The following is a 14,976-nucleotide window of genomic DNA, read 5'->3' on the forward strand; positions in this document are numbered from 1 at the left end:
AGTCCGGAGGGAAAGCTTTTGCTCTCTCACATGCTGCCCCCTGCTGATTTTCCTCAGCACTCCATTGCTAAGTTATCATTTGGTGTAAATCAGCACACATCTGCCGATCCACACCGCCTAAACAAACCCTAGACCAGGGCTGGAGAACCACAGGCCCGGGGGCCAGATGTGGCCCCTGGCTTGCCTGGATCTGGCCCCCGAAGCTCAGGGCTCCCCTCTTAGCCTACTGAGGGACTGGAGCACACAAAGTCTACTAGCCTGAGCCCCATTAGGCTCTGGCGTGGCAAGGGGAATGTGGGAAGAGTCTTTCTCCTGCTCAGCCAGGGGCCACATCAGTGAGGGTTTGGGTTTTTTTTGGCTTCTCACTTGTGTGTGGACCCCGACTTATTTTTCTGAGAGTCAGTGGCCCCTGCCCTACAGAAGGTTCCTCACCCCTGCCCTAAGCGTTAGAGACCATTCCAGATCGGATCTCTTTGCTACCTGGAGCCAGGTGGAACAGTGGGTTTATAATGCGAAGGAATGTCCCACTAAGAATGATGCTGAGCCCCATGAGCTTGTTACATGTTAGGGAAGTGCCAGTTTCCCATGGTCACTTTCTGAGGCTCTCAGCAAAGAGAAGGTAAGAAGTTGAGGTTTTCTTGGGTGGTTACATATACTCATAGCTCAGCATGTGGGCAAAGAGCTTCAGAGAGTATGTGACCTGTGCAAAGTTGCATGGTAAATCATCTTCAGCTTCAGCTAGTGAACCCAGGAGTCCTGGCTCCTAGCCCTCCCTGCTCTAACCTGATTCTCTTCCCCCTCCTCCCAGACAGTAATTGACTCCAGGAGTCTTAGCCCCACTTCTCCAGCCTCTAGGGAATACCGGCTGCCGGCATTTGAACCTCCAGCCAGGAAAATGTTGCTGAAACAGACTCACAAGCACCTACCAGCTGCCGGGCTTGTGAGTGAAGTTTGCCATTCTCCTCTTCTAGACTTTTCGCAACAACCTTCAAATCTTCTAGTTCATTAGACACTGATTTAGCCTGTTCCAGGGCCTGCTGTGAACTACCAAGGAAAACAGCCAGTTAGGAAAGGACAGTAATTCAAAAGCTTCTTAATTAGCAATGATCAAGGTAGCCTGAGATAACAGCAGTACAGGACCAAATGCCACTAAATAAGAAGTCTGAAGCTAGGTCTACACTTGCACTACGTCTAGACTGGCATGATTTTCCGCAAATGCTTTTAATGGAAAAGTTTTTCTGTTCTAAGCATTTGCGGAAAAGAGTGTCTAGATTGGCACGGACGCTTTTCTGCAAAAGCACTTGCGCAAGAGGGCTTTTGCCCAAACGGGAGCAGCATAGCATTTCCACAAGAACACTGACAATCTTACATGAGATCGTCAGTGTTCTTGCGGAAATTCAAGCGGTCAGTGTAGACAGCTGGCAAGTTTTTCCGCAAAAGCATCTGCTTTTGCGGAAAAACTTGCCAGTCTAGACGCAGCCGCAGAGTTTTTGTACTGTCAGTTTCACTGGAGATAGTGAACTGGTAAAAGAAAAGTTCTGGTTTGTGTTCTCACTTACTTCCACAGCCATCAAAGAGTGTTCACATTTGCAGCACTTCCATCGCTGATGGGAACAGCACCCTAATGGCAGCTATCTCACAATGCAACTCCCCCTATTTTGAAAATGGGTCTTGTGGGGCGTGATCACAGGGCATCCTGGTACCTACACAGCTCCGTCTCTCCAAACCCTGATCAGCTCCAGTAGCTCAGCAGTGCTCCAGGCAGGGGTTCATTTGCTCCCTGGAGCACGCATTGTCACCTGGCAAGAGGGTAAGTGAGCACTTGCCAAGAAAACAGGAAGGGGTGTTTCAAAGTTCCCCAGGGTGGAGGGAGATTTATGGGGGGGAGAGGCAGATATCTGTTTACCGGCATTGGAGCAGTAGAGCTGCTGGCAAGAGTGGTCACCTGGGCACTGTGGGATACCCTGCAGAGGCTAAATGCTCTGTAAACAGCAAGAACATGTCTCCACTTGCACATCACTGCAAAAGCATTAACTGTAAGAGCTGTATGCCTCTTGTGAAGGTGGTTTTCTTTTGGCAGTGAAACTTCTGAGTTTCACTGCAAAGCCATTGGCAAGTATAGATACTCCCATGTTTTTTGCGCAAAAAAAAGAGACTTTCTCCACTTTAAATGGCAACTGTAGACGTGCCCTGAATTTCCTTGGAAACCTCAGGAGTCGCAATAGTTGATGCAGAGGATGGACATATTTATTACTCTTTGCATTTCAATAATCCCTAAAGGCCCAGTCATAGACTAGGGCCCTAGTGGGGAGGTGCTGCACAAACTTCCAGTCTGAGCAATGAATACAGCTGCTAAATTCCCCCATGCACCCACACAGCAGCTACTTAGTTTAACATATCCAACACCCAGAAGAGTGAGACTGCTCAAGCCTTGTGAAATAATGAACAGAATAGATAATAATCACCAAGCACTTCATCAGCATCTTAAATCCGCCCACGCAGGGATGGAACATGAGGGCCATGTCTCAACATGCAGCTAGGCTGCACAACAGCTGGGCATGGGAAGGCAAGGTGAATCCTGTACCTGGTCCACACCTCGGGCAGGGGAATTCAGGGAGACAGAATGGAATTAACCATGCTGGGATGTCGCCAGAACAGCTGGGAGAGCGTGCCCTGTCCTGCAGTGAGCATGATTCAGGGTCCCAGAGACTGTGCAAAATCGAGTGTTTACTGTAGACCTCGCCCGATCACCTCCAAACCCCACACTGGAGTACAGGGACCAGTATGGACAACCAAGAACCCTCTGCTCAGCCCCCACCCCGCTCCCAGCAGCTCAGGCCCCTTGCAGCACACTCGGGCCAGCACTGTCTGTCAGAAGAGAGCCCCCCCAGTGAGCGTCACACACAGCTCTTTGAAGCACACTGCCTCCTAGCACATTGGGGTGTCGGTGCTAACCAGAGAGGACAGGGCCCCTCAGCCTGCCCCTGGCAGCCCCCTTGTCTGTCTCCCATCTCACTTACCTTCTCAGTCTACTCTTCAGCTGGAAGATCTCTTCAGTGAGGCGGGAGCTGTGTTCCTCAGCTGCCTCGATGGTCCTCTGCAGCTTGGCATTCTGCATGGCCAGCTTTTTGTGGCCATACTCCAGGTCTTCAATGCTGCTCATCAAGGCGGCAGCCTCTTCCCTTGGAGGCCGGCATGAGCAAGGGTAAGAGGGCAGTTGGTTGGGAGATTGCTCCTCTCTGGCACTACCATCACACCCCACAGTGCTACTTGCCTAACCACAATCTCCACACAACAGGCCCAGCATGGAGAGGGGGCGCATTCCGTCACTGAGGCTGACATTTTTGTCTCAGCCCCACTAGGAAATGGACTGAGACACCCGACCCCTAGCATATATCATACCCAGCTTGATGGCAGTCAGCATTGCTGATGGGTTGCTAAAGGGGATCTAGTGTAGAGAAATCTATGTATTACATATCTTCACATAATTTCATATGACTTTGCATTGTGCTATTTTGTATTTCAAATGACTTGGCATTGTGCCTCTCCATATAATCTTGTATTAGACCCCTATTTGATATGGGAACTTTGTATTAGAACCCTATATAGAAAACTTGTAGAAAACTGGGTATATAAAGTGGAAGAAAAATGTCTTTTTGCTAGGAGTAGAATAAGATCTGCCCCCCACTCTCTTCCCCCCACTCTGTAATCAATTGCCCTGTTGAATGAATGAGGTGTGAATGAGTAAGACTTGGAAGCCAGGCACCTCCAGACAGCTACAACAGTTGAAGAGGGGGTGGAAGCCAGACCCAAGGACAATAAAACTTGTCAAGTGGGCTCAAGAAAGAAGAGCAGACATATTGAGGGCCTTGGGGATTAGAAGCAGGCACCTTCTTTGGAAAACACCCTCTCTGAACAGCATCAGGACAACAGGACAGAAGCAGCACAAAGGACCAAGGGGGACAGACCCAGATTTTGAATCTGGGATAGATTTGCATGAGAGGGAAGCTTCTATAAAAGTGAGGTGTCTTGCAGAGGGCCCCAGGTCTTGTCTTGTCACCATCGGAGCATCGATCAGGATCAACAGAAGCCCAGCTCCACCCCTCAGCCATCTAACTCACCTGGCTAGTGAAGTTAAGGGGAGCAACTAGTTGGTAACAACAACAAGACGGAGTGTGCTTGTTTGTCTGTGTCAGTGCATGAGTGATATATATATCATATTCATATAATAAGTCTTGATTGATCTATGTATGTTCAATAAATGTGGCATGTTGCCTTATCCCTCTGAAAAAGATCCCAGGTGCTTCTTGTAAGTACAACACTAGATGAGCAGCGCCCATCAGTAACTCTAGTTCAGCACCCGACACAGCAGAGACTCAGATAGTGACTGAACCCAGACTGCAAGGCAGCGGCAGTACTATTTAACCCCACAGGCAGCCGCTGGCCCCCTGAAATTACCACCATGGGGAAAATGATGGCCATGTAGTATTCCCCTTCCTGCCGTGTCACAGTGGACTATCTAATCCAGCATCCCACATCCCACTGTGCTGGATCATTGGCCACTCCAGATTGCGGTTGTGGTCCATTTAAGCCAGCATTCGGATTCTAAGAGTGGCTGGTGCTGGGTGGTTGGGAGAAGGGCATTATTGTGACCCCCCAGTAATGCATCTCATTACTGAACACTGCATACCTAGGAGGGTTATCCTTTCCTGACTCCCTGCAGCATATAAATGGTCCTTGTAACTCTCCTCCTAGGTCCTGGCCCTGTGGCTGCTGCTACTAAAGCATGTAATCCTTTTCTGAGAACTTACACAGGTATGAGTCCCCAACATCCTACAGCATGGGTCAATTATGTCCCCAGCGTTCCTATCTGGCAGACTATAAGTTGGTACTTACGGGTTTACACTGCCGATATCACCACCATACCCCTCTAACTGTGCAGCACTAGAGACAGCCCTCTGCCACCTCCCTGAAGAGGAAAGACAGAGAACGATTTCAGGGCTGCAGCCTTGCAGGGGGTTTCTGGTCGTTACACTCACTGCTATCAGGAGTAGGAAAAGTGAATGGGAACCTGAAGAGCGATATCAAATTATGCGCAGGACACCTGCTCAGAGGCTCCCACTAACCAGCCAGGAGGGGTAGTAAACTCAGGGAGAAGTTGTAACTGACCTTTAAGAGACTTCCTCATGTCTGTGAAATGCCACTGGCCCCTTCTGGGCTGACCAGAGATGTGCCATGGCAGGACATCACAGCCTCTCAGCTGCATTGGGGGGCACAAAGGTGGCTGAATATTTCCCCAGTCCTGGAGCTATCCAGACAACACCTGAGTCCTCAGCATAAGCTAGAGCAGCCCAAAGGTTGTTTTGCCTTACTTGTGGCTGCTGGCAGCCCTTAGAAGTTGTTACAGTGGCTGGGATAACTGGAATGCAGAGATACTCTGGCTATGGCCCTGCTTTCCTGTGCCAGAGCCTGGGGAATGGGGGGAGTCCTGACAGGGCAGGCCGACTCAGTCTCTCCTCATACAAAGCTCTCCCTCTAATCTAGGTTCTTATACCACACCCTCACTGCAGTACACCCAAATTGTCCAAGCATTGCAGAAATGAGGGCAGGGAAAGCAACTTAAGATCAAATTCTCAAAGCCCAGGGCATTTAGGCACCTAGCCCTCACTGATCTTTCACTAGGGTCTAGACTCCTGGATCCCATCACGTGAAGATTGCCCTAAGAGCTCCCAGGATGCGAGCTCCGCTAGCTTTCCCACTGCTTGGTAGACCCCCAGGAGTGGTTCCCAGAAGACTCTGAATCACACATCTCACATGCAGACAAGCCCAATCAGACACAACCTCTGCTCTAGAAGCTAATCAAGCTCTTTTTCCTACAGACAAGGCAGGAAGAGAGAGACTGCTGTTGATTTTTCTACCTCTAAACCCTCAGGAAGCACCCAGATGCTACAGCAACAGAGGGGCTATGCAAGGATTAATTATGTATGTATTTCAAAACTTGGGTGGGTTCCTGTGTCCTCAGCAGAAAGGATGAGGACAGACACCTCAGTCAGGCCAATCAATAGCACATCAGGCTGCACTACCAAGCCATCTATATTTAGAATTAAATACACAGTTCTTTTTATTATCCCTTTCAGCACAACCTACCAGATGGCCACAGGCGCATATCGTCCACAAACTTGTCTCCTTCCTTTGTGCTGTCTAATCCCCTGGATGAAATATAAATTAATAATCATAATTTCCACTTGATCACCATCCATATGAATTGAATCGTGTGCTCTGTGCATATTCCCAATTCACCACCCGCTTCTTAATAAACATAAGAATGACAATAGTTCCTTAAGTTTAGTAGGGGATGTTATGCCATCCGACACTAATTAAGTCGCTTAATTAGTTGGGATAAGAACTGCTCAGGTCTCTTTAATGCTAAAGTCAGAAAAGCTATGCACGCAACAGGTGAGGCCTTAGGGCTATCCCAGATAAAGCTGTGATACTAAGGCCAAGGGAAGGGTTATATTATGCATTTCCCTGACTGTTTTTGTTAGAAGGACACAGAGCTAATAACTATTAATATTACTAACAAGACTGATTTTGGAAACCTTTTTAAAAAAAACTTAGCAGCACATATGACATAGACACACAGCTAGATGGCACAGGGAGTGGGATTCTCACCGCAGTATGGGCATGCGATAAGAGCACAGGGAACTCCTAAAACAACTCTCAGAGATGTATATCAAGTCCCTGCAGGGGTCTGGGACTCAGGTTCCACTCCCAGCTCTTGGAGAGAATATATACTAGGTGGGCAGAGCAGGACTCCTGGCTTCTATTTACTGCTCTATGGTGTGGTGTTGTCTAGGGACCTGGAGCAGGAAGGAATGGGAGTCACAGGGTTAAGCTGCTATGAAACCCTGGAAGGCCAAGTTGCTTGGCAGATCAGATCGCTGCATAGCAAGATTCTCACAAGGCCTTAGGTGCCAAATACCCACTCATTTCCATTTTTTTAAAGTACCTTTGAACATCTGGCCTTTCACCTCTCTGTGCCTCAGCTTCCCTTTCTGTGAATTACCGTCTTACCCTCTCTTGCTCTGGGGTTGTGACACCTAAGTCACAGCTGTTCCTAAATTATCTACTGACCCATCCTGCCGACAATTTTCAATCCAGGTCTTCATGATGGCACGGAAGGTTGGTAAATCCACTGCAGCTCCCCTTTCTTCTGGGTCCAGCATTTTGTAAAGCATCTGCAGTCTCCCTTCCTCGCAGCTTTGCCCTGTCACAGACTGCAAGTACTCGATAATACGGAAAACAGACACCTGTCCTGCAACCAGAAATTCAGGCATACAATAATAACCTCCCAGCAAAACACAAACATTGCTAGAGATGGAAGGTTGGTCTTGTGATTACAAAAATGGTCTGGGAGTCTGCAGATCAGTGAAATCAGTGGAAGTTAGGCCTTTACCCGCAAAGATATTTAGGTGTTTGAGTTGCTGCAATCTTTGAGTAATTGTATGGATTTGTGCGCTAGACACACTCCTAGAGCCACCTCAAGGCATTTAAATAAAGTGACTTTGTTTTCAAAGTGACTCACTGCAACCTCTAATTAACAGGTGGGCCCTCTCTCATGGAAATCTATGTCCCCTCTGTGACAGCGCATCGGGGTTCCCCCTGATCCTGCACCCCCGTAGCAGCATGAACAGACTCCGCCAGCCAGTAGAATAGAGAGGGTTTATTGCTTCTCCAGGATACAGCACAGCATAGACGTGATGTGGTTACAGGAGTCAGGGCCAGGCAGCCTTAGACCCCTTGGGTTAGGGGATCCATCATCCCCCAGCTTAGTCTGTTCCCTTCATGTTCCCAGCCAGCAACTGCCTCCCTCCCAGACTCTGCCCCCAGCCAGGTGTCCGTCCCAACCTCCCTTCCTTTGTCTGTCCCTCTGAGAAGAGCCTTGTTATCTGCTCAGGCTGGGCCTAGGTGTCTGGGCCAATACACATATGAGTGAGTCAGTGGAAATCACACATCACAGTGCAGGGGAACACCGGTTATGGGTTACAGAGCAGACAGCACCCCCACTATGTCACACCTTCTTCTTCATAGTATTATAGTTCCCCTCAAGAAGTTGACCATGCAACCTGCTGTCCACTTTCCACTTAGCCTTGTTCATTAACTCCTAGGAGACTGGTAGATCCCAGGCACGGCCTTACTTTTTCAAAGGTCTTGGGAATGGGAGGGTAGGCGTAAGGGCTGAACACTCACTGACTGATTCCACTCTGAAAGGAACCTTTGAATCTAACACACAGTTGGTTTCCTGATAGCACTAAAGTGGCTGGAACTCTGCCAGGACTGTGCATTTCCAGCTGACATTAGAAAGCTTTCTACCTGTTTGTTCCAGGTCACAGGCATCAAACGTGCAGGTCAATACGTGCTCCTCAGAGCATTGGTTCTTGCTGCTTTCTGCAGAGCTCTCCCATGACTCTGCTAAGGAAGAGGAGGAGAGATGTAACACTTACAAGCTAAGAATATAAGAACAGCCATGCTGGGTTGACCCAATAGTCCAGTGTTTCTCAAGGTGGGCTGCAGACCGGCTTTGGGAAAGCTGCTAACAGGCCCACACTGCTTTGTATACCTAAAGGATCTGTAGCCACTAGGGATGCGAATGTTTACCTGGTTAACTGGTAAGCTCCACCCTTAACGGGTGAGGCTTACAGGTTAAGGTTAACTGGTAGGGTCTGGAGCAGCTCCCTGCCTGCCAAAGGCAGGGGGCTGCTCCAGCCTGTTAGAGAAAAAGCTGCCCCCCCAGTAAAAAGTTTGGCCAGGCTGTTTTTGTTCAGTACTCCTTGGGAGAAACCGGCCGCACACTTCCTGTATACCATTGCCTTTAGAAAAAGGGAAGGTGTGAAAAGGGGAAAATACCCTCAGACTCTCCCACCTGTCACCTTGGCGTGAGAACTGCGGGGCTTACCTGGTTGTATGAAACCTGCACAGTTTCCACCCAACTCCTGGGACACAGACCCCCCACTTGGTGACCATTGGGCCATGTACGGTAATATGCAAGCGCGGGAAAGCGATGTGCAGATTTGGGGATAAATACCTATCGCACAGTTCGCTCGAGGAGGTCTTCGCAACACACGTACCACCGTGCGTGTGCCTTCTCGTATACTTCAAAGCGCTGCCGGCCTGATCAACCGACCAGCCACCTCCCCCGACTCTCGGGCGTAACCAAGGTCTTCGCAACTGAACCGATATCTTTGAAATGTTCCGTGTGCTGTGTAAGTTGGTATGTATGATTTGATTTTCTTCGTTGTATAAGCTTAGTGTTGTACAGTAGTTGTTTTGGGTAGTACATAGAGTTTGTAGTTATCACTATTTAATTAGCGTAGCTGGATATTTTTAGAATAGAGACTATTGCCCTTGCCATTCCCATATTTCTGACACGTTTAACTAAAAATTGTAGAATAAATATTATAAATACTGTAAATTCATTATTAGCATGGTCTATTAAAAATCTTAGAATAAATACTATAAATTCATCACTGTCATAAATAAATATCTTTTATTTGCTAAAACGGTCCACCTGGTTCTGTCCTTCCCCCCCTTAGGTATGTATCATCAGACCTGTGATTCTCGCGACATGGCGTCACGAACAGGATGCCCGTGGGAAGATAGAATTAACTTAACCCCGGAAGATTTACTCTTCCATGCCCAATAACACGAAATCACCAACACAGGTGACGGCATACTGGGACACCTGAGTATAACCGCTGAGGATAAAAAATGGGAGGTACGCCTTGATGGCCCATCACTGGGTTGCATCCTCCGCACGCACCCCACTAGTCACTTTTTCCTGGTGCTGGAGGAAAAGCAGGTAAAACTAGCGGGCCTTAAAAAGCCACTAGATCCAGCAGCGACCCCGTCATGCCCTTAAGGCTATGGAGGCCTGCATAAAAAAGGCAGGAGCCTCTGTCTCTCCCTTGACATTTTACCCCGACTTAGAGACTGGGGGCCGAGCACACACCTTAGCCGCCAACATAGCTGCCACTCTCGTAAACGCGCGAACGCGCCATAAGTTAAAACCTGATACTTATGAACCTCACCACCTTTTAGGAGCACTATACGGCCAGTTCATAACCGCACTGCGCCTAATAGAACAGTACAAAGTTACTGCATGAACAGTCAAACAGCAAATGTGCCCCACAAACCAATTAAATGGGATTTTACAGCCTTACTAGACAGGGAGCATTGAAGCTTCCTGCAGCTCTCCTTGGCTGGAAATGGTGACTGGAGCCAAAGGGAAGTGTGAGACTCTGTGGCTTTAGAACCTTTAAGTAAATCAATTAGTGTGGGCCCACTAACGGCTTTCCCAAAGTTTGAGAAACACTGCAATAGTCCATCTAGCCCAGTATCCTGTCTTTGACAGTGACCAGTGTCAGATGCTACAGAGGGAATGAACAGAACCGAGCCGTTATCAAATAATCCATCCCCATCCACCAGTCCCAGCTTCTGGCAGTGAGAGCCCCAGGGACACCCCGAGCCTGGGGCTGCGTCCCTGACTACCTTGGCTAATAGCTACTGATGGACCTACCCTCCATGAACTTCTCTCATTCTTTTTTTTTAATCCAGTTATCGTTTTGGCCTTCACAGCATCCCCTGGCAATGAGTTCTACTAGCTGACTGTGCATCGTGTGAAGATGTATTTCCTTGTGTCTCTTTTAAACTCACAGACTAATAAGTTCACTGTATGACCTCTGGTTCTAGTGTCACATGAAAGGGTCAATTACACATCCCTTCACTTTCTCCACTCCATTCATATTATAGACCTCGATCATATCCCACCCTTGCTGAACAGACCTAGTCTCCTCATATGCAAGCTGTTCCATGCACCATATCGTTGTTGTTACCCTTCTCTGCATCTTTTCCACTCCTTATATAATGGTTTTGAGATGCGGTGACCAGAACTGGACGCAGTATTCCGAGGTGTGGGTGTGCCATGGATTTATATAGTGGCACCAGGGTATTTTCTGTCTTACTATCTCAATCTTTTTCTTAATGGTTTCTAACACACCCTGAGCCACTGCACATGGAGTGAATGTTACCAAAGCACTGCATGTCTGGTTCCAGACTTAATTACCTGCAAGCAAACACACACCCCTTCTGGAACGTCCTATGATCCCATTACTGTGCTGTGGGATAGTGGACAACTTGCTTGAATATGGCCTTTGTAATTACACTAGAAGGAACAATGCTGGCCTGTCTGAGGGGCAGGAAGGTGGGGAACGGTCTCCCAGAAATCTAATACTATAGGTTATTTTCCTGTGCTAACTTTTAAAATGCCATGATGATTCACACACACACCACAAAATTCCCATGCTTATGCCCAGGGATAGCAATAGACCAAATTCTGCTTATACCAGCCCACATCTGGACTAATTCCTCAGGCTTAAATTGAGTTATTCTGGATTTATGTTGACGTAACTAAGAGAAGAACTTGGTTTGACAGGTCAAATCACAGGACGTGAGTCAGAGGAGAATTGAGTTCACAAAGCCTGATATGCGTAGCCACAGTATACATGTATCTTTGTATCTTTCCATCCCTATGCACTCTTCCACACCCCATCTATCTCAGGCAGCAATCGTCATGGTACCCAGGCTTTCTTTGATCTCTTACCCTAACAGTTTGGAATAACCAAGTCAGCATCCGACCTAAAGCAGGCTGTCCTGGGCAGCATAGTGGGAGGCAGCTGTGTTGGACAGGATGATTCATCCGCCTCTGAGACTTGCCTCAATTCAAATAAAACCCAGGCTGTGCCCCATGAATCCTACAAAGACAGCCTCAGTGTTCTTTACAAGCACTTTCAGAAGAGTCCCTCTAGACTGTATTACAGAGCACTTTCAGTTAACTCTCCAGCTGCATCTAGACTGGCAAGTTTTTCCACAAAAGCAACTGCTTTTGCGGAAAAGCTTGCCAGCTGTCTACACTGGCTGCTTGAATTTCTGCAAGAACACTGACGATCTCATGTAAGATTGTCAGTGTTCTTGCGGAAATGCTATGCTGCTCCCGTTTGGGCAAAAGCCCTCTTGCGCAAATGCTTTTGCGCAAGAGGGCCAGTGAAGACAACGCGGTATTGTTTTGCGCAAAAAAGCCCCAATGGCGAAAATGGCCATCGGGGCTTTCTTGCGCAAAACCGCGTCTAGATTGGTACGGACTCTTTTCCACAAAAAGCTTTTGCGAAAAAGCGTCCGTGCCAATCTAGACGCTCTTTTCCGCAAATGCTTTTAACGAAAAAACTTTTCCGTTAAAAGCATTTGCGGAAAATCATGCCAGTCTAGACGTAGCCTCTAGGTATTATAGCCATCTACCACATAAGCTAAAAGCCTATGTGGTAGCTAAGACTGCTAGCTAAGGCTGCAGAGCCAACTAGATGCCACTAGATGGGACAATACACCACACCCTGAAGCTGTGGGTGAATGGGCTACATAGCAAATGTGCTTCTTGCTTTTCTTCTTCACACTTAAGCTCTCACAGAAAGGCCCCAATCCTGAAATCCAGACTGCACCATTGGGGCTCCTCTACTGATCTGACTGCAGAATCAGAGCCTAACCTGGGAGGCAGCATGGTCTAGCAGGCAGAGTACTAGGCTAGGCATTCTGAACACCCTGAATACCATCTACATGTTTTGTTAGTCTATAAAGTGCTACCAGACCATTTGTTGTTTTTTTCTGTAACAGACTAACTCGGCCACCCCCTGAAGTACGGATGGTGAATTTGTTGTCCGTAGGATTCAGAGCCATTTGGAGGAATGGCGTGGATCTCATCTCCAGAGCTAGTACTGCAGATTTAGGCAGACCACGCTGCTCAGTTTACCCTTGGATTGTGTTTTCACTTGCAACCATGTGGCTTAGAAATGTAGCTAGCTATTCAGCAAAGCACTTACCTCATAGAGGTAGCATTACAAATGGTGCTTAGCTACTACAGTAAGGGAGGGGGGATATAGTAGATAATAGGCATGTAAAAGTTTATCGGGTTAACCAGTAGGGACTGGAGCAGCTTCCCACCTGCTATGGGCAGGGGGCTGCTCCAGCCCCACGGCAGGCCCCCAGGTGCCTTGCAGGCAGGGGCTGCTCTGGCTGAGACTGCTCCAACCCAGCTAGTGCAGCTTCTGCCTGTGGCAGGGGGGATGCAGGCAGGGGCTTCTCTGTCCAGGCTGAAGCAGCCTCTGCTTGCAGCAAGGGGGAGGCTGCTCCCACCTTGCTTGCCCCCCCCTTAAATTGGTTAACCAGTTAAATAGTGTGTAACCTGTTAGCCAATTAAATGGGATTTTACATCCCTAGTAGACAGACAGACCCCAAACTGGTGCTACATACCCTCTGATGACTGGACCATATGCAATTGTACAGCTGCTGCAGGGTTGTGAGACAGGGTCTGCATGTTCACTGGCTGATCTGTATCTCCACAGAAGCTGGCTTCATCCGAGATCCAGGGGGAAGCGGCCTCCTGTGAGGAAAGCATGTCTCCTGCCACATTCGCTAGCCCTGCAATAAAACAGACAGTATGATGCTCACTGTCCTCCTTCCCAAAGGAAGCTCTCTGCTGGGGGTAGCATAGGGACCAGCCTTCCCAATGCTGTCCTCATAAGCACTAATCAAGGGACACCTGATTAAACTGCAGCAAATTGATTGATCGATCGTATTCCACTAGACAAGAATAAAGGCTAGAGCGGGTAGGGAGGGACTCACTCTACAGGGGTAGCTGTATTGGTGTAGTTACACCAGGACAGCCAGACCCTTAGATTCCCCCACATGTATCATTCTAGGAGCTGGCTTTGGCCCAGTGCCATCAGCACTCGGCCCCGAACTGTTCGCTTTTGGAAGAGGTCTCGGGAACCCTTCCCCTGCTTAGACTGGAATCTGTCTTGTCTAATCAACTTGGGCATCCATGGAGCAGAGGGCAATGTGGGGGTCAAGACACCCCCCCATGCCCATTAAAAGCTTATTTGCGGGGTCAGCTGGTGCTGCCCTCTCTACCCGAGGGGATGGATTTAGGGTAGACAGCCTATCTGAGAGGGGTGTGTGGGAGTGGTGCTGAAAGAAGCGGGGACAGTTGTACCAGGCTCAGGGCAGCCCCCACAAGTCTGTAAAAATGGGGTGAAATGGGATATGATGAGCCAATGGGCCAGGTGACCTGTGGGCATTACCTGGGATGTCTGGCCGACATGAGTGTATTTAGGGAGAAGAGCATATTTGTTTAGCATCAATGGGTTTTATTCTGACTCAGCCATTGGCTTGCTTGGTGACCTTGAGCAAGTCCCTGCCTCACTGCGTGCCTCAGTTTCCCCATCAGGGGCTAATGATACCAACCTTTTTTGTGGTTTTGGGGGCAGTGGGTCTGTGGGGCTCTCTGGAGCTGGTGTGAGTGTGGTGGGCAGGGGAGATTTGGGGTTGGAGCTTACAGGGGGGCAGCAGGTCTTTGGGGCTTTCTGGGGCTGGTGTGAGTGCTCAGGGACAAGGGGGGATTTGGGGTTCAGTGGCTTTCAGGGGCAGTGGGTCTTTGGGGCTGGCATGAATGTGGGGGGACCAGAGGGGATTTGGGGTGGTTGGGGGACTTCTGGGGGCAATAGGTCCGTGGGGCTCTCTGGGTGAGTGTTGGGAGGTGAGGGGGGGGGGTTGGGGCTGTGGGGCTGGCATGAGTATGGGGGAAGGGGGATTTGGGGTTGGGAGCTTAAGGGGCTGCGGGGCTCTCTGGGGCTGGTGTGAGTGCTGGGGGGCAAAATGGGGGGACTTGGGGGCTGGCAAGGACAGTGGGTGTGTGGGGCACTGGCGTGAGTGTGGGGGCAGGGCGCTGAGGGGGGGCGTGCCCCCCAACATTAATTCCCTCCTCGCATGGGGGGGCGGGGCACCTCCTCCCCCCGCCCGGGGCTGCCCGGGGGGAGGGGCGGGAGGGGCTGGCGCGAGCCTCAGAACGATGCCGCCCGGCCCCTGAAAAGG

At 49.2% G+C, this 14,976-nt stretch overlaps 1 protein-coding gene across 5 annotated transcripts in view; it reads right to left on the minus strand.

The window, feature by feature from the left end:
• Positions 1-14,976, minus strand: part of KASH5 (KASH domain containing 5) — a 40,953-nt gene extending 25,977 nt beyond the window's left edge. The window contains exons 1-8 of one of the 5 annotated variants that reach the window (XM_089770114.1): positions 14,350-14,976; positions 13,357-13,524; positions 8,374-8,472; positions 7,135-7,267; positions 6,148-6,209; positions 4,897-4,969; positions 3,021-3,182; positions 927-1,044 (exon numbers count right to left, since the gene is read on the minus strand). In XM_089770114.1, the coding sequence (XP_089626240.1) occupies positions 927-1,044; positions 3,021-3,182; positions 4,897-4,969; positions 6,148-6,209; positions 7,135-7,267; positions 8,374-8,472; positions 13,357-13,501 (792 nt within the window). In that variant the 5' untranslated portion in view covers positions 13,502-13,524; positions 14,350-14,976. Of the gene's footprint in view, positions 1-926; positions 1,045-3,020; positions 3,183-4,896; positions 4,970-6,147; positions 6,210-7,134; positions 7,316-8,373; positions 8,473-13,356; positions 13,525-14,186; positions 14,327-14,349 lie in introns of those variants that run through there. The other 4 variants (XM_025183571.3, XM_089770115.1, XM_089770113.1 and 1 more) reach the window with 4 other exon arrangements.

The sequence above is a fragment of the Pelodiscus sinensis genome, chromosome 18 (assembly GCF_052426305.1).
Source record: "Pelodiscus sinensis isolate ZL-2025 chromosome 18, ASM5242630v1, whole genome shotgun sequence".
In the NCBI taxonomy this organism is placed as follows: domain Eukaryota; kingdom Metazoa; phylum Chordata; order Testudines; family Trionychidae; genus Pelodiscus; species Pelodiscus sinensis.